Source organism: Pelmatolapia mariae, linkage group LG14, assembly GCF_036321145.2.
Source record: "Pelmatolapia mariae isolate MD_Pm_ZW linkage group LG14, Pm_UMD_F_2, whole genome shotgun sequence".
Taxonomy (NCBI): domain Eukaryota; kingdom Metazoa; phylum Chordata; class Actinopteri; order Cichliformes; family Cichlidae; genus Pelmatolapia; species Pelmatolapia mariae.
The window spans coordinates 17,924,219-17,951,484 of record NC_086239.1 but is presented as its reverse complement, the minus strand read 5'-3'; the positions used below and the strand labels follow the sequence as shown (position 1 = coordinate 17,951,484).

Below are 27,266 nucleotides of genomic sequence, written 5' to 3'. Positions count from 1 at the left end.
GAAGCCTGGAGAACTATTCCTGAAGACTACTTAAAGAAAATACAAGAAAGCCTGCCTAAAATAGTTCAGGTTGTGTTACAGAATAAAGGTGGTCATCTTGTCCTTAGCGGGCGACCAGCGGCGGTGGTCTGCCGCGCAACCAGTACGCTGCTGTAGGTGCCGCAGGTTCTCTTGCTTGACCAACGATTATCTTCCACGCTTTTCGATGTAAGGCGATGGTGCTTGCCTGCTCGAGTTCAAGTCGAAGGGCCTTCAAATCATCCTGGATTTGTTTCATCCATGTCTTCTTTGGTGCATTTCGATGCACCCTCCAATCGGTGGGGCGGGTCAACCAGAGTAGGCCATGGGGGTAGCGGCTCGGGTCCATTCAACAAATGTGGCCAAACCAACGGAGTCGGCGGCGCTGGATTAGGTCGCCGATCGTCGGTTGGCTGCCGCAGCTGGTGAGGATGGTGTCATTCGAATGACGGTGAGGTGGTCATACCAAATACTGACCTTTAATATTGTATGTTTGCAAATTTCAAGAAATCACTGCACTATTATCCTAGCAAAATATAAAGAAATGAGAGGTGCCTCAAGACTTTTGCAAGGTGCTGCATGTAGGGAAATTATACTAATTAAACTAGCCTTATGGACAGTATACTTCGAGTCAATACATTTCATCCTTTCACGTTTTCCGTCTGTCTTTTTATTTAATTGTTTCTCTTTTAGAATCATTGCACTGTGATAAATTCTCCACAATGACAAACCCATTCACTTCACTTCACATTCACTTTTCTTTTTCTTCTTTCAGCATCTTTTTTTCTCCTGACTCCATTACTCTCTCAATTTCTAGCTTTCTTTCTTTCTCTCACGTCTCCCCTTTACATTCCTTCCCCATCTCTTTCTATTTTTCTCAAAGACTCATGGTTAAAAATAGCCTGCTGGCACCTTAGGGTCTTGTGTCATCTGATTGGATACGCACATACAAGCACAGACAAACACACTCAGACACACACACACACACACACACACACACACACACACACAGTCAAACTGTAATCAATGTGTTTCTGCATCATTTAGAGCTCAAGTCATCCTCATGGCAGCTCACATGATCCCCAAAAAATCAAAGACCACAAGAACTGACGTCCCTTGAAGAAATACTTGATGTCTCCCATTGTATGTGGGTGTGTATTGCATAAGTGTGTCTACACGTATGTCTGTCTGAAGCGTCGTCAATCAGGATTCCACTGGAATAAAATATAGTGTTGCAGGATGGTGTACGACCAAGAAGAAAAAAACAACCAGGAAAAGAAAATGTGTAGATGTGTAGATAGAAAGCAGGAGCAGGAAGACGCCAGAGAGAGCATAAATCTATTTTAGTATTCACAAATCAAAATCTCTCTTTGTTGGAATATATCCACACTGTCCAGAGTGTGAAAGCCAAACCACTCATGCACAAATAGATAAACTAAATAGGCTCTGAATCAGCACACCAGTGATAAGAATTATCCTTGTAAAGACACAGATATCATATTTCGATCAGTTACTAATTACATCACAGCAGATATTCTGAAACACATCACTGGCGGTATCTGATTTATCATAAAAAGTGCGGATCAAATTTTGCCATTGTTTCCTCATACTGGAATAATACAGACAGAAGCAAATTGATTGCAAGAGTGAGGGAAGGATCCATAAGTAGACAGATGGAGTGAGTGATGTAAAAAATGAGACAGAAAATAGTGCAAGTGGAAGAATATGAGTGGACAGCAATGAGAGGACATCTGCCCTGCCAACTCAGATTATGAACACTGACCACTCTTCTCTACAGTCTCTCCACCTCTATTTCCATTTCTTTAAATGGCCAACTGCTTTAGTGAAGAAAGGAAACACCAGAGAGACAGATGGGCAAAAAAAGAAGCTGGAAAACATAGAGCGGGAGAAACGGTAAGCAAAAGGACGAAGCTACAGAAACTGAAGCGTATACTAAAACACACCCCCTCTCTTGGTAGAATGTTGCGGTTCAGTTCATTTTCCCTGTTTTTTTCTATTTTCATCCACAGTTTCTCCATTCTTTCCTACGCTCCTTGCCTCCCTCGTTCCTCACGTTGCGTCAGCTTTTCATTTCAAGCTCGAGTGCTGAGGCCCCAACTACATCGGTAGCTGCGCAAAGAGGTAGACAATGAAACAGCGAGAGAAAGGGAGAGACGGAAAGAAAGAGTTATACTTGTAAAATTTAGGGAGGGGTGTGAAAATCTGGTGAGAAGATGGCTGGGGTATAGAGTTGGAAACAAATACAGAAAAACAGGCAGATTAAAGCAAAATGAAATATTAGGAGAAGTAGAGGAGAACTGTAATAAGCCATGGTTTAAGTCACACTCAGGAGGGGGGCGCAGAGCTGACACGTGGGATCTCTTGGCTATCTCCAAGGCACGCACACAGGCACACGCATACAGGTGAGGGCTATGCACAAACAAACACAGACAAGGGGGGTAATCACAGCATGAAGTGGTTCCTCTCAACATGGTACCGTTATCATCCTGCACTGTCCCCGTTGGGTTAGGCAGGAGGAGACTCGGATTCCCACTCTTCGGTTTGGTCACCTGTTGCTCGACACTGTCATCAACAACCACTACTTAAGGACCGGCTCCAGCACTCAGAGTCCACCAGGTTGTCTGCCTCTTCAGAGTGGTAATCAGGCTTTTTTATGGCTCTCCTGCATTCTCGCAGATTTTCTAGTGTAATATTCTTGTTTTCCTGCTTTTCAGTACTTTCCGAGTGGCCAAAAAGTGGCTCCCTGCTCAGTGCAACTTACCTGTTTCCATCGAGCGGGTCTGTTCAACGTCACTGAAGACGTCCATGTCTCAACTCACCTGCCTGCCTGCCCAACCTCCTATAACTAAAACCAATCATTCCCAGACTTACAAATTACTCCTCTCCCAGTGACTAACCTGCTCAGTCTCTTGGATCTCTCCACAATGACATCTTCTCTCCTTGAGTCAATAAACCAGTTAAACTTTGAAACTGTCTGCTTTGGGCTTTGCTTCCCATTATCGCCTTTTTTTTTGGCATCTGACAGATGCGGCCTGCTACAGCAACAAAAAAGATGAAACTGAACCCCGGGGAAAAAATAAAATAAAGAAACAACCAAAAATTTGCAAGACACAAAAGAATCCTATTTATTGTAACATAAAAGCCCATCTTCCCTGAAATTAAAATATACAAGACATCACAACATGATAATCCACACATACTTAAAGCAAGATCCAAACACATATACACATAGACACACACACACGTAAATGTCCAGAGAGACAAATGTAGAAACACAGTGGCATAAACAACACCAAAGAGTCTATTGTGGGCAGGCAGAATACAAAATGTGTATGTGTAGACAAAGGACAGAAGGTAATTTTAGATATGGAAATTTGGGCAACCAGCAGAATGTGTTCTTGGCTTTGTTTTTGTATGTAGCAGTCTTGTAACATTACAGATAAACGCTTACAAGCTGGAGTGACACAAGTAATTACAAACACACTTTTAATACATGTCTTTAATACATGACTCTTTAACACTGATCTTCCCTTTTAACTCCAATGCCACCTTACAATGTGAAGTCAAAAAAGATATATTAGCGGTGTCTTCTAACCGGGTGTGTTCTACTGAAACTATTTTGTAGACTCACTTTCTTGGATGCAGTCTGTGGGACTTATTTTGTTGGATTTACTCCTCTATGGACTCTCTATTGGGCTTCTTCTTTAACTTACTTTGGAAGTCTTGTGTATTTATTATATTAGTTTTGGACTTGATATCTTTCCTCTGCTGGATTATTACAATTTGCCTTTTCCCATCCACAGTTCCTATCACACACCATTAATTTTAATTTTTTACCATTAATGCAGAGCTAGTTAATAAAGTCCAGCTGTTGATTGACGCAAGTTCATATCCATGAATAAATAATCTATTCAGACTAACTCACTCATCAAAAACACCCCTTTTCAGGTTCTATTGTTCAACCATTATTAACCCAATAAATAGTTCAAAATACAAAAAAAACCCTCACTCAGACACATGTACACAGATAAAAGATAACAGCTGATCCTCTGGCACTAACACAGACAAAAACTCACTGAGACAGAGTACTCACTTTTTCCAGGAGGGGAAGCCATGCGGTGACAAGGTGAAGGTTTTTCAGGCAAAGCCAGTCTCCATTTCGGGAGCATTCTCTGAGTGTAGCTAAGGCTACATCAGCCTGCCCCTGACCCATGGAGATCTACACAGAGAGGGAGAGCAGGAGAAGTGGGGGGGAGAGATGGAGGGGTGAGAGAGAAACAGAGAAAGTGCTATGAAACTTGAATACTATACTGTAATAACTCACAAGTTAGGCACATATCTGATTCAAGTGAGATTATCACTGAGATTTTGCTGAGTTTCAGCTTTTAAATTGTGATAATAACCACATTGTATTACTTCAGCTGTGTAAGAGCATCTTTTCTCAGACTTATATGCCAAATAAACATATGTCAAGAACTATTTAGCAACAGAACATTCACCAAATTGTAGCACCTTCTGTTTTCCCCTTTAAGGTGTATAGTATATTACTAGATTCTAGACTAGACTAAATTGAATGGGCTAGATTCTATAGTTGTGATCTTGCTGTTATGTTAAGAAAAAATCCACCTGCACTTGTTAATCTGCTGTGACTTCTACCATTTTATGCTGTTATTCGCTACCTCATGATAATTGTCCCTGCCAACAGTTTCGGCTGCTAGTTCTGCGAGCTCCTGGGAAGGGTCTGCCCCTGGAGAGATGATGATCAACACTGGCTCCCATTCCACTGTCTCAGTGTAGAGACGCCGCAGATTCAGAGGAGGGGGTGAGAGCTCTTTCATAGCTGCACAGAGGAGGAAAAGGGAGTAGGAAGATGACAGAAAAAGTCAAAAAAGCATCTGTAAAATGTGTGTCAACATTACGTTCAAATTTGATACGGTACTCAGAGTCAGAGTAAGTGGATATATTGTGCAGGGAGGATACTACAATGCATAGAGCAAGGACTGAACACAGCAGGAAAGAAGAAATAGAGGGAAATGCTAGTACACAGCAGCAAAGCGGTATTTTGTGAGGGCAGATGGGTTAGAAGGAGACATAGATGAGATAGACAGGAAGACAGAGACAAGGAGGGGAAGACAGCACTTAAAGGGGTGGTGATGTGAAGAGAAGTCTGGGGTAAAGAGGAAAAAAGGGAAGGATGAGGGAAAGCGGAAAGAAGGAGGTAATGGAGAAAGGGAGATGGGGAATAAGAGGAAGATACTATGAAAGACAGAGAAAGTTTAGGAGGGTGATGTGCTATGCATATTGAGTACTAGGTATGCAGCAGAATTCACCACACAGAGAAGAACACCTTGTCAGCCCCCTGGTGTTGAGAAGCCAAGCTCTTACTATATCAGTGTGTGTGTGTGTGTGTGCGCGCGCGCGCGTGTGTGTGTGCGTGTGTGCGTGTGGTGTGCAACCCTTATTGAGAATAGTTAAGCTCTAATCCCGCTGTAATATACTGAATCACATATCAGATATGGGTTAATAGTGACACACATGCAACGATCCAGGCACGCCGAGCACGAACGGCTGTGTTAGAAATTCCTCTGTGACGTTTTTTTGTGCAAGTATCAGCAGATATTGCTTTCAGACACGAGCGTGCACACACAAACAGACACACACACGCTCAGTGCTGTCTTCTCTGGTTGGCGCAGCTGCCCCATCCTGAACATTCTTTTGGTGTCTGCTGCCAAATGCAATCTGCTGCACTGAAGTACACATGCATGCACATACACAAGGTCTTAGTGGAGAACATCGCCGAGTGACCTTTTGCCGCATCACTATGGCAACACTAAGAAAAACAGTTCTCGGACCACATGGTTTGTGATGTCTCTCTGCAAAGTAAGGCAGAATTGGCAGAACGTGGGCCTGCACAATTACATACACAACTACCTTTGACGTGCGCAGGTAATCAGTATTCATGCTGCAGACCAGCATCCTCCGTCTGAATAGCAAAGTTCACCTTGGCCTTTACAACATACTATCAAAAAACAGGGCTAAGATGAGCCTGGAAAAGGACAGTACTGGTCTCTCTGTGGTTCAAACAGTGCTGTTGAGGAAACACTGAGCGACTGTGAAAGAACGGTGCTCACATACAATCCTTGGCATTATGAGCATTCAAGTCTTTCTATAAAAATTTCATTATCTTACTGTCAAAGTCACTATTTTTGTGAAAGAGGTTTTGTGTGTTTTGAGAAGTTGTATGAGCAAGCACCGAGTCTCTATGTGTGTGTGTCTGTTGTATTCACTCAGGCATGCCTGGGTGTGTGAGAGCAGTGCCCAGGCCTGGACTGGAGGGATTGAGTGAGATTAGCTGTAAGAGGATTACAGACCATGCCTCATTAGCATACTGATTTACTGCCAAAAACACATACACATAGACACAAAATCTTCTTCTCTTCTGTTCCTTTTTCATCTGTCTGTCACTCAAGCTCTTTCAAATATACATGCACTATTATCCACCTCATCCATTGTACACGCAGTACACTGTTATCAGTGGGTTACTGCGCGTGTAAGGATTGTGCAGATGATCTCTGTATCATGATTTTTTTTTTAAGTCTACCTATGTATAAAAATAGATACAAAGACGTGATACTTGTGTTTGAGAAATAAGCTCAGTCCACAACAGAAAATAACACCACTAAGACAGAGAGATGGGAAATACATACACTCACTGGACCCTTTATTAGGTACACTTTGCAAGTATGGCCTTCAGAACTGCCTTAATTATTAATGGCAAAGATTTAACAACATTCTTTTGAGAATTTGGTCACATAGTTGCTGCAGATTTGCCAGCTGCTCATCCATTATGGGAATCTGCCGTTCCACTACATTTCAAAGAAAGCAGTTTGAGATTATTTGAGCTGTTGAAAGAAACCATCAGAAGATGGGAACAATGTGGTCATAAAGGGATGGCTGTGGTCAGCAACAATACTCAATTAGTACTAAGAGGCCCAAAGTTTGCCAAGAAAATATTTCCCACACCGTTACACCACCAGCCTGCCGATTTAAGGCAGGATGCATCAATGCTTTCATGTTGATTACTGGTCCTACCATCCGAATAACGCAGCAGAAATCGAGTCTGCTCAGACCAGCAGGGTTTTCCAATCTTCTGCTGTCCAATTTAAGGGATTCTGTGCAAATTGCAGCCTCAGTTTGCTGTTCTTAGCTGACAGGAGTGGTACGCAGTGTGGTCTTCTGTTATTATAGCCCGTCTGCATCAAGGACTGATGTGTTATGCATTCAGTGATGTTCTACTGCATAACCTGGTTGCAGCAAGTGGTCATCTGAATTACTGTTGGTTTCCTTTAGCTTGTAGCAGTCTTGCCATTCACGTCTGACCTCTACCTTCAAGGCCTGGATCTCACAATTTTGATGACCAGTTTAAACTTCAGCAGGTCGTCGTGATCATACAGCAATTTGCCTAAATGCAAACTGCTGCCATATGATTGACTGATTAGATATTTGTGTTAATGAGCAGCTTAATACGTGTACCTAACAAAGTGGCAAATGAGTACACATTTCAGTTAGGAAATTATTTTGGAAATGTTTGACATTCACTGCATTCTGATCATATGGAACTGACAACAAAATGAAATGAATTCAAATGATTTTATTGTCAGTGTAAAATTTTTATCTGCAACTAACAACAATGCCAGAAAATGGAAAACCCACAGGGGTCCACATCCATTCCTTGATGGGTTAATGCACCGGTGCAAAGGTGACTTGGAAATATTTGCACAACCAAGCAGCCATTCTGTTATGATAGATATGTGGTTAAGAAAGCAAACTACAGGGACAAGTGCTTCAGACTTGACACGGGGGTCATCAATGGAAACTTTGACAGATAAGCGCAAGGACAGTGCATAACTCTGACCTTAAATTCAACAAACTAGTAAATTCCTCAAAGAGTGAGCAAAGCTGTACCCAGAGATCACACTGCTTAAGTGCAATATTTTCATTGCGTGGTTTCACAGGTCAAACAGAGAATTCAAGTATAGTTTCGGTTGTTTTGGCTGCCTCTTTGGTATGAAACTAAGGTATTGGTTATCCTGGTGTTAGAAAACACAACGCAAAACAAGAGTTACAAAGATATTTTGGATGTGTCTGTGTCAGTAGGAGAGAGAGAGAGATGAAAAAAGAGCACAGACAGAGATTTGTGTGTGTGGCATTTACTTAAGGACAGTGACATTCTTGCAATGATGAAAGACAAATAAAGAGAGGATGCGAAGGACTATTGTGAAAAAATATAAAAATATAAAAATCACACCATTGATGACAAGTGGGAAAATACGGCTTAGAAGTCCTGAATAAAAGCCTTGTCTGAGAATATTTTGTTTGAGTAGAGTGTGAAAGCAGAAGGTGCACTTGAAAAACAAAGCACCTTTCTATATAGTGGAGTGAAAGCAGAAAAATACTTTACTGAAAGGAATAAAAGAGGACATCTTCATATGTTTATATCTCATTATTCATAGCAATCACAATAAATTTCAATTTGCTTCAGTTTATCATTTCAGTCACATTTTGGTTTGTTTACTTTCAACATCTGCATTATATTTTGCATAAGAAGAGAATAAAGAGTGTTGGTGTATTTATTTTAATGATCTTGGTCTGACTAATTAGGGCAAAAAAGAAATCTTGTAAGCATCACTAAAGATGAAAGACACTGTGAATTTGTTGTTTTTAACTGGGAATCTATTTTTTATGTATATTCAGGTGCACAGCAAATATGAAAATAACACACAGTAGTAATATGAAACACTTACCAAGGGTTTGAGAGGCAAAACAAGTCATGGCACTCTGCAGCCGGTCTGGTCTGACAGCCTGAACCAATAACAGCTGGGAAAAAAAAAAAATCCCCACAAACCGATAAAACAAAAACCTTATGTCAAAGCAGTATGTGACATATTCCAAAGAGTCAGGTATTAAGAAGTAATTCCCTAAATTATTCATAGATCCACAGTCTGACTCACAGGGTGAGGGTTTGAGATCTTCTTTTTAATATATTTTAGAATGAAATATATATGCAAACGAGTATGTCACCTGCATGTAATGCATGTATTTGACTTTACAGATAAGTGGCTTCCATGGTCTTTCTTTGTCTTGAGAATGGGTAATTTTTTATTCAATCTGGAACCAGGTGGGGAATGGTGTTTGGTTTTCCTTTCTATTTGAACATGGATTTAAAAAAAGAAAGATTAAAGAATTTTTTTATTATACTAAAAGAAATGAGAGGGCGAGGTCCTCATCCGAAGCTGCCCAATCACTTTGGCTACAGTCACACAGGCCCAGAGAGGGTTGGCAACTTGCTGGCAGCCACTGGTTGCAAGGAGTAATTTGTATTCCCCAACTGGTTGGTGAGCGGTTGTCTGAGGTTTTTGGTAGCATGCAAGACCGCAACTTGTCTGCAAGTGCTCAGCAACTATATTCAAGTAACAGTTAAATTGTGAAAAGTGTGTCACAAACTTGAAATGGAAACTATTTGCCTTTACAGTAATAGCTGTATCTGTTAAAACATGTTGGTTTTAGCAGTGAATCACACCTTTTACTTTGAAGTTCCCACTGGCCTCTTTTAGTTTTCTGGTGATCAACTGGCATTTGGCAAGTGTTTACAGACAGGTCAGCATTTTTCATGCAAACTATGGAAGAGCTCGGCAATCTGCAAGTGACCAAAGCAATCACAAGGCATCTTTTGGTGTAGCAATCACTTTGTGACATGTTGTGGTTGACAGTCAGCAACCTTCAGTGAAAACCTGCCAACCTAATACACATTTTTCTGGGGTCCTAGGTTTATGTAACCTTGATCTTAAATGTACTGTATGTATAAAGAAATATGTGTTAAGCAAAAATCGATTACACGAGCAATTACATCTATAGCCAAGTTAATATACATATACATAACTTCTGTACCGTAATATTATGTATTTGTACATATTATCCTTTTAAGTAATTATCATAATAACTATCAAAATAAGAAGAATTAGATAAAATTTATATCTGGAGGGTAAATAAAAATGTTTAAAATAGCAGGCTGTCTGTTGTTGTAACAGCAATCAGTTTCTAAGCAGAAGCAGGGTGACCTATGCTGAAAGGTTCATCTTGAACCAACAAATGCGGGTGTTCAATGTTTCTATGGCTCACAGCTAAAGAAGCTGATTGAAAGCTGACCTGTTGGAAGGGAGTAATCTTCTTGGCAATGGAAGATGGGATTTCTTGTTCACAGTGCGAGCTCTGCAAGAAGGACAGCCAAAGGTCTGAGTCGCTTAAACAGAGGGTCTGGTAGAGAGCCGGGAACGTAGCCTGCAAAAGAGAGGGGGCAAAAGTTAAAAGGGTGAGAGATGTAAGATGAATAGATCCAATCTTTAGCTTGGTAAGGACTGGTTCACTGGCAATCTATTTAAACACCTTTAAAAATGCATTTTTCATGTCAGGAGGCAGTATTCTACTGTTATGCCTGTGCTGCATATTGCGGCAGACGGTAGATGATGTTAACATGGAACTTTTAAAAGAAAATCCATTTCTAGCTGAGCATGTATGCTTTGTTTGTTATTTTGTATATCAGTGTATTTACTTTTAAAATGGCCACTGCTCCGTGCCTCTCCTGATCAATCCAAGAAGGGAACTCCTACCAAGACAGGGGAGACGTTAGAGAGACAGAAAAGAGAAAGTATGGTGTCTTCTTGTTGTTACAAGAAAAAGTTGAATTCTTACCTCTTTCTTAAACATTTCTCCTACGATGGACCCAGTAAAGACATCCCATTCCTACAACGAGCAGAAGAGTTCAGATTAACACATTGAAAGCTAAAAAGCATAGCCATCGATTGTCGTTGGAATAGGTAGTAAAATCCTAAAAATGAACAAACAAAATGACTCACGTTCTCGAGGAAGAGTTCGGGGTACATGCCTTTCACAAAGTGTATAGCAAACATCAACTGGTCAGCCTGCCACAGATGTAATGAAAGGAAGAGATAGAAAAGGAGAGAAAGAGAGAGAGAGAAAGAGTGGGAGAAAGGAGTTATTTATGGTATGGGTACACTAGTGATAAAAGTAGCAGGGTGAGTTCTGACATGTACAGGGCTATACTTTCTGCTCAGATTCAGCCAAATGCTTCAAAACCGACACAATGAGCACTCAAAGTACAAATGGTTATTTTTCAGGTTTCAAGTTTCAAGTTCCCCCTTAGTAATAAACACGCATTTTGTGTTTACTTGTGTTATTTTTGTCTAATATTTAAATTTTAAATATGAAATCAGGAAGGGGGCAAATGCTTTTTCATGCCACTGTAGTACACACTAGATGAAGGATGCACAATCACCTTCTTTTAAAGTAAAATAGTACTATTTTTTAACAAGTTTAAAGCGCCCTATGACAAAAGTGAAAAAATAACACTGAAATATATTCTGTACGTACATAAAGGCAAATAGTAAAAATACATGTAAAATAAAAAGATAAACCTGTTTGAAACAAAGGAATTATAGTAACTTAGTTGCAGCAGTAACTCTCAAGAAGTTCTTTCATTTCCTACTCGAGCATGCTTGATGTAAGACTTCAATGAGTCACGACTTTCTAATATAGCTCACATCTTACGTCTGTGGTGGTATAAATGGCCCATAACTGGCATTATATAAATGTATTGATTCTACTGATTTCTCATCATTTTCATGTAACAGTACCACAGTACTCAATAAACAAACACACAATGCACCTAATAACATTCACAGTGGAATACACCCACATTGCTTCTGTGACCGCCACGCATATTTATGTTAATCTAATTTCATGCACTTAACAACTGGCAAGGGCAACCACATTAGAATTAGCATGCTTGTCCGTAATAAGTCTCAATGCTCTATAAAGTGGGCAAAAAGAGGTTAAATGTGTTAATCAATTCAGCCGGGCTATTCATAGAAGCTGATGTCACTGCTATCAGATGCAGAGATTGTAGTCTGTCAGAGAACAGCTATTCATCATTTGGGTGTGTTTATTGGATGATTATCTAACGCATGGTAGCAAAAGCGGAGGTGCACACAGGGCTCCAGAATCTATTTATAAATTAATTTGGGTGCATTTTGAACAAAGCACCACTTGCAACAAAACCAGAGTTATATCGAAGAAATGATATTATACAGCACTTTATTTCGTCAGTCCAAATGCAGGACCAAGTGGTTGTTATTTATTCATTTGTCTCTTCCAAAGGGGCATCCACACAGGAAGTGGCTGGCAGTGGCAACCAGAGACAATGGGAAGGCATTGTGACTTATGGACAGCACTGAGCAACACAAAGTAAACTTTTCTTAACTTTGAGGCGAGAGATTGAAGCGACTACCAGTAAGAGAGCAGCATGAAGGATAATCTTAGTTGATATTTGACAGGTGGTAAATACATTAGAATGTTACCTAGGTAACCAGAACCTGGCATGTCTGCTAGCTATTAACCATCAGCTACAAAGTGATGATGAGCGAATTGCTGCCTGCCTGTGTGTGTGTGTGTGTGTGTGTGTGTGTGTGTGTGTGTGTGTGTGTGTGTGTGTGTGTGTGTGTGTGTGTGTGTGTGCGAGCATCTGTGTACCATGTTTACATATCTTTGTGGGGATCAAAAATTGGAACTATTTTTATCGGGACCAACAGCCCTTATGGGGACAAAAAGCAATTAGGTTACGGTTAAGGACCAAGGGTAAGGGTTAGGGGAAGCGGCTAGGGAAAGCATTATGTCAATTAGATGTCCCCACCAAGATATGACAGGATATCACAGGTTTACTTTCCTGAGAGCTTCCTGGTAATTACAGGACTATTGTGACTGAGTTTCACTTTGTTTTGTATCAGATGCAAGTGTTTGGTTAGACACAACACCTCCACACGCCCCACCTGTAAAAACCTAAATAAATCAAAAAAGAAAATCAAGCATTTTTACATAGTCCACATCTTCAAAAACCTTCCTAACACATCTCTGCTTGTCACCTACTATATTCTGTACTTTTACCAACCAGATGAAGACCCAGCTTGACGTGCAGCAAAGTTAATTTTCAGGTTACAGTCAGACCAGACATCTAAACTGCCATGACCTGTGTCCAACCCTCTCCATGCTTCATCTCTTCATCCATGTCTAAGTGATTTACCCCAAGCTGCAAAGTTCAAGCCTGTCTACTGAAGTGCTGCAGCAGTGGATACTGTACAGCTGCGCACACAAAAAGTTGAAGAGTAAGATGACTGATTACACAAAGCACAAAAAATGTGCTATGTGTCAATCTGTGTGTATACATGTTTTTGTAGTGTGTGCTCTGAGTCAGAAAGAAATGAAGCTGAAAGAGTCTAAAACCATGAAAGTCTCTTATTAGTATAGTATATACTAGAATAGTGGCAGGTAAAGACCCCGGGTAGACTGTACAACCTTGACTATATGTCATATATGTTACTACAAGTGAAACTAGTGCCTTGTCCAAGTCAAGAGATGTATCTAAATTCTCACATTCAGAATAATAGGACTAGAATACAAACCCACATTCACAATCTGTCCATAAAGTAAATTCATTCTACAGTGGAATTTAACTAAATATCAGTAAGTAAAAACACTAAGCTAGTCATCACATATTATATATTTAATATTTGATGACCACCTGTTAGCTATCTATCTATCCATCCATCTTCTTTGAGCATATTTTGTAAAAACAACCATGAAAATATTAAATAGCTAAAGGAGGTCAAATGGCATGTTCTCCAAGATTTAAAACAACAGCGGTAAGTATTTTCTGAAACCATTCGGTTTTCATGGAATTTAACACAGGAAAATATGGGTCTGTCAAAATGTAATATTCATGATGATGATTTCTCACACATTTTGTTTTTCCACTTTCTGTCCTGCTCATTATCAACACCCCCCCTCCCCTCCCCTCTTCCCCTCAGAGTTATCTCTTTTTCAGCACACGTGATGGTGTTGACAGAAGGACAGATAAAGTAGACCAGTGTTTCCCCTCTGCTAATAACTAAGCTGCTAACGATATATGTACATGTTTGTGTGTAGCAGGTAAGAAGATAACCTATAGATGTGATCAGCAGTGAACAGTCAACCTGACTCTGCTTGAAATCTCTATTACTAAACTGAGAACACACACACACACACACACATGTCTGGTTTGCTATCCTCGTGGGGACATCCCATTGACATAATGCTTTCCCTAGCCCCTTACCCTAACCCTAACCATTAAAAATGAATGCCTAACCCTAACCCTTACCCTAAACCTAACCATAACCTAATTGTAACCCTGACAGTAAAACCGCATTTTGAGTGTGAAAATTGCTTTCAACCCCGAGGGGACCTGGATTTTGGTCCCCACGGTGCAGAAAGTCCCCACCAGGATAGTAAAAGTCAGATTTTGGTCCCCACCAGGATAGTACGAACCCGTACACACATACACACACACACACACACACACACACACACACACACACACACACACACACACACAGTAAGCATTTATCACTCTCGGATCAATGCAACGATTGCTGTGTTGTTCAGTATTTGACGCTTCATTACTGCATTAACTTCAGAGGTTTAAAGTATGTACTAAGCAAATGTACATGATTGTCTGATTTGCAAAGTGTTAAAAAATTGACAAAGATTATTTGACAGCTTTATAGACTTTATAGACAATCCTGTGTGCTCCTTTCTCCTTTCTATTCATCTGACAGTATGTTTCTGAATGCACAACCTGGTCAACTTTCCACAAAAGTTGCAAAGTTAAAAATACAAATTTATACTTGGCAAGGCTAATGCATTACTTTCAACAAATAATAATAATGAACAGTCAAGTAATGATCAGGAACACATGACTATATTTCCTGTAGTCTGCACATGTCTTATATGTGTCTTCATAATAGGACCCACTAGCCAAGAATCAGAATGGGGAAGAAAGGTGATTAAAGAGTTGTTTTTTGTTTTTATTTTTATAAATTTGGCATAGGAATTCATGCCAAATAGTCTGATTGGAACCAGCTGACTTATTGGGATTTTCCCACACAATCATCTCTAGGGTTTAGGGTGAATGATCTAAAAATATCCAGGAAGCATCAGTCCTCTGGGTAAAAATGCCTTGGTGATGTGAGAAGTTAAGAGAGACAGACTTCGTTGAGATGATAACAAGGTACAGTAATTCAAATAACGACACCACCACAGTATGCAGAACAGCATCTCTGAAAGCAAAGAACATTGAACCTTGAAGCAAACAGGCTGCAGCAGCAGAAGACCACACTGGGTATCATTCCTATCAAGTAAGAACAGGAAACTGAGGCTTTGATTTTCTTGCACTCACCAAAGTGGACAAAAGACAACTGGAAAAATGTTCAACATTCAGATGAGTCTTATGGTGAGTTCAAAACTCAGTGTAAACCAGCGACTGTGTAAACAACATGAAAGTGTGGATCCATCGTGACTTTAGGCTGCTGGTTTGGCATACATTGTCTTGGCATACTTTGGACACCTTAGTACCAACAGAGCATCATTTAAATGCCACAGCCCACATGACCATGTCAATTTGTTTTATATATTTTATATATTACCCACTGATAACATACAAATCACCAAAATTACCCAAATAAATTATCCAAACAATGTTTGCTTTGTAGTTCTGTGTAAATATGTGGTTTACCTTGAAAAGAGACCGACAGACATACTCATAAACCATATTCTTCAAGTTGGCTCCTAATGCCGCAATCCTGGCATCAGTATTCTCTTCTTCCTAAAATGTAAAACAAACAAACAAACACACAGACATAAATGAGCTGAAGAAGAAGACACTGGACATTAAATAGGACGAACTGATGTTACAAAAGGATGTCGTTTTTATTAATACCAAGCAGGAAAAGTGTCTGTAACTGTATTTTATAATAAATAACTGTGTCCTAGATGTACTACCAAAAGTAGAATAATTGACAACAGCATTTTTATTTTAGTGTGTTCTTTTTTTCTGTCATATCAGAGCAACCCAATTGTCTCAAGGCTATTCTGGAGTGCATGCACACCTATTTTACAATTACAGCATGATAATAACACATATAGAGAAAGACACAAAAGAAACAAACGGAAATAGTACAAATAAATAAATAATTTAAAAAATTCCAGATGGACTTATGCTCTGCCCCACCTGTTTTTCTTTCCATGTATGTGTCCTTCTGCCTCTCCTATCTGAATATCTGCTGTTTTAAACCTTTGCAAAAGCTAATCTAGGCTTCGTAACCTGCTTCCATTCAAGGTGTGTGTGACGTTTTTTTTCTGTTATATAGTTATATTTGAAAAAAAGTCTTTTTTTAAAATATAACACAAGTCTTTTGTGTTTCTTTTCCACATGGGTATGCTTGTTAAAGTGTGACTGTGTGAATCTATGTATGCAGGCAAACAGAAAAGTGTGTATGTCAGCCATGAGAGGGCAAAATTCTCTTGTTAGATTTCAGAAGCCATCTGCACTTTGTGGCAAACTTATTCAACACACAAACCAACGGATGCAAAGATAGAGAGTCCATGCATCAGTGCACTATTCTGACTATACTGCTGACTGTAAGACAACATGCACACTCATACGTAGAAACATGTAAGAGTGGTGACCAACTGCTGCCTGGTGACATTCTTGGATGGCAGCACTGGCTCTAACAACCCCCACAGGATTTGGGAGAATTAGTGTTCAGTCTCTCAACCCACTCTATGTATGCCGGTGTGTATGTGTGTGCACATGCATGTGTGCACTCTGGTTATCAGACAGTGCTTAGGGCTCAGATGGGGAACAGCAGTGTGATACATGCACGATGTGCTCCAGCTGTACAGGTCAGACTGAAATACTCACTTGCAGAAGAACACAAAAATGATGACTTTAAATGAAAAAATAATTATTCAAAAAAATGTAACAAAGTAAATTAAGCTGAATTTATCAAAAATAAACTGAGCTAGACAAAATATTCTTAATCAACTACAGACACCATATATCTTTTGCAGTCTGCTTCAGTGTAAACATATTGTCTTGCACTCATGCTTGTACTGATGAGTAATAAATGTATTAAAAAAATAAGCAGTAGCAAAACTGCTTTCCTCTGTACATGCCAAAAACAGCAGTTTACATTATTGTGAATTAGTTTGCAAAGCAGTCTTTTTTTAATGTATGAAACACTGGGGGGTCTACCTATCAGATGAACAGTGGATGGATCCCAGAGTCCTCCAGTCTGATTGGTGCCTTTGGGCAAATTACTGAACCCCAAGTTGCCCTCTGATGTGTGTGAATACTACAAAGCGTAGATAAAAGTGCTGCATGAATGTGTGTGTAATTGGGTCAATGAGACTTGCAGTAAGAAAGTGCTTTGAGTGCTCAACTGAGTAGAAATGCGCTACATAAGTACCACTCCATTTAATTTTTTTACCATCAATGTACAATGAGCTGTGATGGAAATTAAGAAAATGAGACTTTCCCAAAAGTCTCTCTCCCGATAACAGTTTGTAAATGAATTTCTATGTCACAGAACCAGCCTTTCCCAGAAGATCTGTAATGATGTGACTTTTATTTTCATCTTTGAGGGTGCGTGCCTGATTGGAACAATTGAAGAGTTGCTCTGCTCTTAGTGGTTGTTACGTCATTAGACTTGCCCAACAACTGTCTGGGCCACTTATGAGGCTGACTGGTCGAAAGGTACAAGGCCAACTGAAGAAAGAAGCAAAACTATCTGGTCAGAGCACACAATGCACTGAGCAGAACTGTTATTATATATTGGAGAAAAGTGAACAGGCTTTTTTGAAATTTGCTTCTACGTTTTTTCCCAGGCAACTTTGCTAATTTAGAGGTTTAGGCTATCGCTTGAACAGAGCCAGCATTGTGAATAGCTCTGCCCAATAGCTGTGAGCATATATATCTATTGTGTATGAGCAGTTGCCAGGCAACCACAGAGACCCTCTGTTAAAAAAAACTTGTTAATTAGCGAGCAGTTTAGAGGGGGGTTTTGTTTGTTTTTTTACTGCTGGACAGAGTCGGGCTAGGACAGTTTCCAGTCTCTATGTTAAGCTAAGCTGACGAGCTGTCAGTGATAGTTTCATATTTAGTTGACAGAAAAGAGAGAGGTGTCAACTTTCTCACTCAACTCTTTGCCAGAAATTAAATAAATGCATTATCCAAAATGTCCAAAGCTATTCTTTGAAGCTGAACTTTTTCTATTTCATCCATACACACATGGTCCATCTCCACTGAAACATCAACTACACTAAACTGCCTAAGCATCAATTAGCTGGTATATTAATAAAAAGGCACAGATTGTCCATATATCCGATAATATACAATGCCACGACTGAAAACACATGAACACACACTGAAAACAGTCAACTGCTATTTTAAACAGTTTAATTTTATGCCCTGATTGTGAGACCATTTGGAAGTGTGCGTATTAACCTTTTTTTAATCCGCTGAACAAATCTTTGTTTAGTCACATGGAGATGTTTTGTTGATACTCATTTCACCTCAAGTGTTTATTAAACACAATTATTAAAAGTATCTTAAAACATGAGTGAGTACTGTAAGAGCTGTGAGGAATTTCTTGCTGCATTGTATATATTTTATTCTGTATACATCTTTTTTATTTATTGTATTGTATGTATGTATGTATTATTTATGTGTGGTGATCTGCTTGCATTTCTTTTACCGCCAGTGTGGGACAGTACTCCAATTTCATTGTACTATTGTACAAAGTATGACTGTGCAGTAACAATAAAGGGTTAAAGTTAGAGCTAAAAGTATTTCGTTACCTTCTTCGCTTGAAGAGCTCTTTGGAAGAGGCGCAGAAAAGAGGCGAGGCTGAAGCGGTACATGTTGTTGATCTTTGACAGGTCTGTGATAACAAAATACATCTTGCTAGCACTCTCTGCAAGAGGCAGGTAGGCATCCCGTTCCTAAAGTAAAAGCAAAGAAAAACAGAAAGAGAGACAGAGAGAGAGAAAACAATGTCAAAAAGAAATAAGGGACAAAACAAGGAAACAGTGAAAGAAGGACCACATATGTTGTGGAGTTACAACAGATGGATGGATGAAGACAGAAAATTGGACTGATATGCAGAAAACATAACATGCGCGAAAAAGCAATTACAAGTGTTTATTTCAATCAAAATGGAAGAATAGAGGGATAAATTAGGATGGACTCAATGACTTGTAATGAGAAAGGAGCTGTGAGAGAAAACAGAGGTGCATGGGACAGAGAAAAGAACTGCGGAGAAATAATAAAATACACACACACACACATAAAAAAAAGAGTAAAGTGCAAAATCAGTTCTGGTATAACACTGCACCCTAGAGGATGAGTATATAATGGATTTACAATGTGGCTACACTTTTACATATGTGCAGTCCGATGTCTGCAGCATTATGTACAGAGATTTGCAAGGAATGTGTTCATTTTAAAGCATTTCGTTTGTTATATTGCTCATTTTATTACATTTAATCTAGCTTCTTTCACCTCAGGCAGCTGGCAAAAATAAAGCCAATTCTTTCACGGCAGCACTTTGAGACAGTGATCCACGCCTTTGTTAGCACTCGGCTGGATTACTGTAATGCACTTTATATTGGGGTCAGCGCGTCATATATTACCCAACTACAGAGGGTGCAAAATACCGCAGCTCGTCTTTTAACTGGCACTCGAAAGTTTGAGCACATTTCCCCTGTTTTAGCTTCACTTCACTGGCTGCCCATTTCTTTTAGGATTCATTTTAAAATTCTTTTATTTGCTTTTAAAGCTCTCCATGGCCTCGCCCCATCTTATCTCTCTGAGCTGCTACAGCCTTATACACCCACCCGCTCTCTCAGGTCAGCTGATCAGTTGCTCCTGAATGTACGCAGGACTGGGCGTAAACTTAGAGGAGATCGTGCTTTTGCTGTAGCAGCTCCAAAACTGTGGAACGAGCTTCCTTTAGAGATTAGACAGGCCAGTTCTTTACCTGTTTTTAAATCACTCTTGAAAACCCACCTCTTTACCCTGGCCTTTGACACCACGTGAGATGTTGGTTTTTATTTTTATTTTATTTTAGTTGTTTTTAGGTGATTCGATGCTGTTTTATCTTGTTTTTGTTTTAATATAGGGCTGTTTTAATTTTATGTATTATGTGTTTTATTTATTTATTTTTGCTGCTTTCTGTTATTTTATTGTTTTAACTTATGTTCTGTACAGCACTTTGTTCCTTTGCTGGGTATTTTAAAGTGCTTTATAAATAAAATTGGATTGGATTGGATTAATATACATTTTGCTTACTTGCTTAGGTACACATTCTGTGAAATTGACAGCATGTTATATCTACCTAAATATCTTGTTTTAATAATTAATTAGAAACTGTTTTACAGGGTCTCAAATCATTTATTGGAAAGTAGAACGTATGTGGCAAAAAACAAAAAAACAAAAACTGAACTGTTGCTCTCAGCTAGCGAAGCTTTCAGGAGTCATCTGTCAAAGATTAGAAGTTACAGCCTTTTTGATTTTCACTTACAGCCTTTTGAACTATGAAGAGTCAGAGTTTGCCTCACAAACATCAAGGCATGACATCCATGTAGAAGGCCAACATAACTCGTACTGTTAATAACCAAGTGTTACTCCTTTTAAAACTGAACCCCAAAAATGTATTTAGTACATAGCATTTTCATGGGTTGTGTGTGTGTGTGTGTGGTTGAAATACCTGGTCCAAAGAGGCCTGCAGCCTATGTGATTCCAGTAGTGACTCCTGGATTAGGGCGCTGCTTGCTTTGGTCTGGTTTAGGCTGTCTATTAGCTCCCTGTTCTCCAGAATATTCCCCTGAGCTGTAGCCAAGGTCTGACACACAAAAAAGGACAAGTTGCAAAAGATCAGCAGGAAATAAGGAGAAATTTAAATTACATAGAGAGAGCTCAATTAGATAAAATCTTTGATCTGATAAAAGTTGCAAGGAAAAGACAAGTTGTTTGCATCATGTGGGGTTTTTACTTATTGTGTTGTATTTAAGCATTCATTGGGTGCTACGACTCTTCCACTAAATCCTGTGGAATCTATTCTCTGAAACCAAGTGATAAAATGTATTCAAATAAATTCAAATACAATAGATGAGAAAGCAGCAGAGCATGGAAACGTCAAGTCAAATATGCTCCTACAATTCAAGAATAATTACATGTCTAGTACCACTGAAGCACTGACATCTTGGTATCTGTGTGTGTGTGTCTGTGTGTGTGTGTGTGTGTCTGTGTGTGTGTGTGTGTGTGTGTGTGTGTCTGTGTGTGTGTGTGTGTGTGTGTGTGTGTGTGTGTGTGTGTGTGAACAGATTTCCCTTAGACAAAAAAAAATGATCATTAGGGTGAGTTCCACTATGTCCATCAGCAATGTGTGCATGTTTCTCTGACTGTGACTGTATACTGTATGCATGAAGCTTTCGTTCAGTTGTTGTGTGAAAATAAAAGAATGAAGGAATCTTCATTGGAATGAAGCACCTGGACAGGAAGAATTTAATGTTTGGCTCTATACTGTCATTACAATGTGTGTAAAATGACATGTCCACACAATGCTCACCCCTTCTTATGGCTACATCTTCTTAAACCAGCAGTCTTTATGGACTCACTCTAGCCACTTTATTAGGTACACCACATGGGACAGATTCAACCAGGTGCTGAAACCATTCATCTGAGATTTTGATTCACGTGACGTGACAGCATCAAACAGTTGCTGTAGATTTGATGGTTGCTCATTGAATCTCCTGTTCCACCACATCAAGGTGCTCTCTTGTAATGTGATCTGGTGACTGTGAAGTCCATTTCAGTACACTGTCATGTTCTAGAAACCAGGATTAGGTGATTTGAGCTTTGTGGTACCACTGTCTCTCTTTGGACCAAGAAAGTAAGTCAAATAAAAGCCTCTGAATTAAAATGAACTGTCTACTGTTTCAATGGCACCTTTCACCAGAACTGCTGTGTTTCCTGACTCAGAACAAAAGCCTTCAGGGCATCTGTGACAAAGGCCATCTGCACACCACTCCAAACCTGGAGGCTGAATTGAATTGAATTGGAAACTGTATCCTCTGCTGAGGGTGGTTTGCACCCAAGGGTCGAAGACCTCCCAGACGTTGAAGTGTTGTGGAAGAAACATCAGGCACCAAAACATTGGCAGTCAGGCAGTTACAATGCCATGGAGTAATTGAAGGCACACGCCACAAATTGGCAAACTGTTGCCTGACTTTGTTCACCTGTGCACTATGCTCTAGTCTGCTGAGCATTCTGGGTCTGCTGGGCTGCAGGGTTGAACATCTGACCCTGAATTACAGGCAACATCCTAAGCATTTTCCTATGAGCCTCAGAGAAGATGTACTAGGTAAGCTACACCTGTTGCCATGCCAAAGTAAAGGTAGACATCAGTCTGCCAAGCTTTTTGGTTATAAAAACAAAAGCTTGAAGCAAAGGTCACTCAAGCTCTGTGTCGAGACATCAGCCACAGCAGTGTGGAGAGTCTGGGACAGAGCTGAAACCAGATGGGAACCAGAGTTCCAATATGCCCCATGTAAGTTGCTATAGTATAACTCGTGGTAAGGAGATCATCAGGGATTCTAACCTGTGGGCGTAAGTAATGGTTATTGGGACTGAGGGTTTCATCTCAAGATGTTATCAGAGGTGCAATGAAGGCATCGACAGCATTCATTCGGTCCAAATCATATGGGCAGCATCCTAAGTAGCCCCCAGGACTCTACAGTCACATACAGTCAGATAAATGCTGTAGGTTCTGGCAGGCATCTCTGGAGCTTATCAATGTAGCGAACAGAAGCAAGAACCTAAAGGCAGAAGACTGAGGAGTGTATCTGGAAAAGGCACTGGTTGGATCAGCCTCTACAGGGGCTGCATTCAGGCTAAGCCACATAACTAATTGAATGGCTTCGTTTGTTGAGGAATAAATGTTCCCAGAATTCTATAGGGATCCGTGTCTGACCCAGAGGACCAGAATTGGAGGGGGACTTCTACCAGCTTTCTGTTTCCTTAACAAAGAGATTTCCTTAGGCTCCAACAGACAATTAATCCTTATTGACGCTTACAATGGAGGATAAGCAGCAGCTTGGCGTGGTGGCTCCAGAGGAGTCGTGACAGAGGCAGCAGAAAGACTGCAGGTTAAGGAGAAGGGTCCAAACCCAGGCAGGCACTACTTTAAGTGCCAAATACTTCGCCCCTTTGTTTCTTCCTGCTCTGGGCAGCATGGCCTTGAGCAAGCTTGTGGTGTTTAGTAGCTAAAGGGGAGCTACATGCAGGCACCCCTGAAAAAGGCAAGTCAGCCTCAGTAAAGTATTGTCAAACCAGGCCAGTCTCGTGGTCCTCTCAGTTAATGGCATACAGCTGGAGTTGATGCAAACATCATCTGTCAGAGCCTGCCTGAGATATTCAATGCCAAGACACAGTGGACATCTGTCATGGCCATCCTCCTGGCTTAGAGGGACCAAACATGCCTGCAGGATAGAGTACCTGTGCCAATTTCAATAAATGGTGTAGCAGTGAGGCACAAATCTAACACAAGCAGCAGGTATAATGCTGCCAAATTAGCGATGTTGAAGAAGAGCGATGAGCATTCAGCCTCTAGTTCAGATGTAGTAGTTATTTGAGTTACTGTTGCTTTTATGTCAACTCAAAGCAGTCTGCCCATTCTCCCCAATGGATATTTTCAGTTTTTTAAACTATGATGGGATGATGATGATGATGGAAGGTTTGTTTTCTGTTTTTAGTCTTTATGCAGTTCAAGTAGTTGGACAGAAGAAGGTTTGAATGGGCTTTGGCTGTAGCTATTTAAATTATCTGTGTTGAGAACAAAATGAACACACTGTGTTGTCAGTAATTGTTGTGTTCATATTTGACCAGAATACAGAATAACTGTCCCAGTTACTGATTATTAAGATATCACTAGTTACAGAGGCTAAATCATCAGAAAGCAGCCCCTCCAGTGGATAGATTTTAATCCATGAAGTTTTCCATTTGGTCTGTCAATTTTCACAGATTCATTGAACTAAACTTCAGTACTCAGCAATAACAGCTTCTGGTTATGATGAAGTGCTCCATCAGACATATGCGTCAGCGTTCAGGGGAGGGAAACTGATAGCGACAGCAGCAACTCCTCCTGCTCAGTCTGTACACACCGTTCTATTTTGTCTACCATACCCTCCTCAGGCTTAGTCCTCGTCAGTGGGTGGGAGCAAAAACAAGATCTGCAGTGCAGAGAAAACTGAGCATTCACACTGGAAGAAAATGAGGTTTCCCCAACATGAAATCATCATCTCCACATTCAGGTCCACAGGTATTTGGGCTCTGACATAATTCTGAATTTGCTTCTGCATACCACCAAAGCAGATTTGGTTCGACGCAATCAACACATGACTGAAATGTAGACTTTTATCTTCTATTCAGGTGATTTTTTTTTTTCAAAAATTACTTCTTTTTTTAGGCAACATTAAATGGCCAAACTAGAAGAAATTATAAATATCAGGACAGCTAGGAGGATTTTTTTTTTTGCCAACATCCAAATACTATGAACTCAACAATGTATAGCTTTGTACTCCATTATGTAGAATCCTTCTCTATATTTCCCTCACAGTATACGTTAGCATGAGTACCTCCAATAATGATTCTTCCAGCTGAGCCAGCTGTATCTTCTTGTCTTCCTCTTGTTGCAATAGCCTTGTTTTCTCAGTCTCCAGCTCTGGCTTTTCTTGCTGGATGGTCAAGGCTAGCAGCTAACATACAGACACAAATAAAGAGCCAGTGGGCACACTGTGTGGCAACATCAAGTATATATCCCATGTATTTGTGTTATTAACTTTAAAGTTATTATCGCACATGATTATGCTCAGTAGGTACATTTTAAATTACTGGCATTGTACATTTTATATGCATTTGTATTTGTGTGCTGGTTGAATGGGTTACCTGTCCCCGCAAACCTGCCCTGGTTGTTGTGAAGTTGACCTCGGTAACCACTGAGACGGCATCAGGAGGGATGAAGGGACTGGGATTCCGTGTTGCCAGGAAGAGACGGAAGTCCTCATTGTAATCAATAACCTTGTCTCCTATCTGGACCACATATCGAGGACCTGCACATGTGCAAATGTGTCAGTGTAGACACAACAAAAGAGTCTCTTCACAAGGTACCTTGTATCACATCAACTTTTAACTTTATCCTATCTTCCGTCCTTTTACTTTTCTCCCTCTACTTTCTTCCCCTTCTGTCGTCTAGATGTCCGCAATGCAGAACTGTCAATTTTTTGTCTCAGCACTTTTTTTCTTTCTTGTTCAACACCACTTTTAAGTGGATAACTTGCCCTTTTGCATACTGTCTCTGCCCCCGCTCTTTCCAATTCTGCTTCAAATAGCGAACCGCCTCTCCCTGGATGATTCAGAGCCTTATGAATCACACATCATTTTTACAGGTATGTTTTCAACCTCTGTTTTTTATATATGTGATTGGAATGCAATTACCTAAAAGGAGAAACTAAAGTATTACTGGCTATAGAAGACGCTTCAAAACCAGTCGTCTATGAATACACGCTGTATTTTGGGGGCTTTTTTTTCCAATTTTGTAAGACAATTTCAAAGAGTATTCATCCATAAAATGGAATGACCAAAGGACTGCACTGCATGTTTTTTTCTATGGATAATTTTAATATCCAACAGCTGCAAAGTATTTGAGCTGTCTGAAATATTAAGTGGATAAAATAACTACCATTTTGAGATTTTGAGACTATTAATTGGTGATATTTTTACTACATACAATTCATTAGGCTTAAACTGAAGAAAATGGGTGGATGGATGGATTTTAATAACATATTATGTGCATACAGGCTAGTCCTTGTTTAAAATAAAAGGTATTTATGTCTAGTGCATGCATGTTTCTCTTGTGTGTGAAATTTGCATAAACCTGTGGACACTAAATGAGACAACACCAGGGTTCTACAGCATCTTATTCTCATGCATACAGAAAAAAAACCCTCAAAACTGAAAAGTCTAATTTGCTCTTTCTCTTTGCTCTTTCTCTTGCCTTTCTAAAAACGCAAGGAACAAAGACTAGGTAATTCAAGGAAAATCAATAAGTGAGCTCCTACTGAGAAACTACCACACTTTACCTGAAAGGTCTATTTCTGTGATTGTACAAATAATGAGAAGTGACACACAGAAAGCAATTACTTCTTATATACCACAGTGTGATAATGCAGCAAACCTGTTTTCTTTTTTCACTTATTGTTATTTATCCACCGTCTCCTTCGTTCACACTTTTCTTTTTCATTTGTAATGCTCGCCCACAGTATGCTCATTAATTCTTTAAAATATAACTAACCTGACCAGTTGAATGGCACACTCAAAATAATGGACATGGTACAAAGTTTCACAGGCATTTGTTGAAAAAAAAAAAAAAAAAAAAAAGCAAGTCAGGAGCAAGTTATTAATAAGTTACTAATATCACTGACATCAAGACTCACTATCAAAATGTAAGGCTTGAGACACTAATTTGAATCTATTGGCTTTCAATCATTATCTACAGTTTGGTAAAAAAAAATAAAGTACACACTCTTTAAATTCTAAGGTTTTATGTATCGGGACATAGTAAAAACAATCTGATCCTTAGCAGGTTTTACAGCTGGCAACATACAAATTTAAACAAACTACAACTGCTTCCACAGGAATTGAGAGCGTGAGTACCGACCACTTTAATCAAATTCACTTGATTAGCTGATCATCAGCAAGTGTGAGCATCTCTATAAAAGCTGAAGCTCTGGCAGTTTGCAGGTCTGGTGGATTCAGGTGTGTTAACACAATGCCAGGAGTAAATCTTCAGCAATGGTCTTAGAGAAGCAACAGCTGCTGTGCAATAATGTGGGAAGGGTTGTTCTTGTGATTTCTTTAAGCTTTCAACATGATCCCACACTGCTTCAACAATGCTGAGGTTTGGGCCCTGTTGAAGCTAGTCCATGACTCGTAGTGATCCACTCTGTGTTTTTGTATCCAGGGGGATCAAGATCTGATGGTACTTTTCTATGTTTGTAAATCCATCAGCTTTGATAAGATCCACAACACCACTGGCTGAAATTCAGCCCCAAACCATGACAGAGCCTCCACCGTGTTTTATAGAGCTGTTACCACTGATTTCTGTCCAGCTCTTGAGTAACTCAGCATAGCTCAGCCTTTTCTCCCCTTTTGCCTTCCTTGA

The 27,266-nt window shown here is 39.8% G+C and overlaps 1 protein-coding gene across 3 annotated transcripts in view; it reads right to left on the bottom strand.

Moving 5' to 3' along the window:
* dync2h1 (dynein cytoplasmic 2 heavy chain 1) overlaps positions 1-27,266 on the bottom strand; it is a 119,293-nt gene that overhangs the window by 32,823 nt on the left and 59,204 nt on the right. For all 3 annotated transcript variants that reach the window (XR_010095479.2, XM_063492427.2, XM_063492428.2), the window contains 12 exons: positions 24,992-25,155; positions 24,682-24,801; positions 20,754-20,888; positions 18,844-18,987; positions 15,719-15,808; positions 10,953-11,018; positions 10,789-10,839; positions 10,649-10,702; positions 10,246-10,377; positions 8,844-8,916; positions 4,719-4,879; positions 4,133-4,258 (listed from right to left, as the gene is read on the bottom strand). Coding sequence is in view for 2 of the 3 variants with exons in the window: in XM_063492427.2 (XP_063348497.1) it covers positions 4,133-4,258; positions 4,719-4,879; positions 8,844-8,916; positions 10,246-10,377; positions 10,649-10,702; positions 10,789-10,839; positions 10,953-11,018; positions 15,719-15,808; positions 18,844-18,987; positions 20,754-20,888; positions 24,682-24,801; positions 24,992-25,155 (1,316 nt within the window). In the remaining variant the exon portion in view is untranslated. The remainder of the gene's footprint in view (positions 1-4,132; positions 4,259-4,718; positions 4,880-8,843; positions 8,917-10,245; positions 10,378-10,648; positions 10,703-10,788; positions 10,840-10,952; positions 11,019-15,718; positions 15,809-18,843; positions 18,988-20,753; positions 20,889-24,681; positions 24,802-24,991; positions 25,156-27,266) is intronic.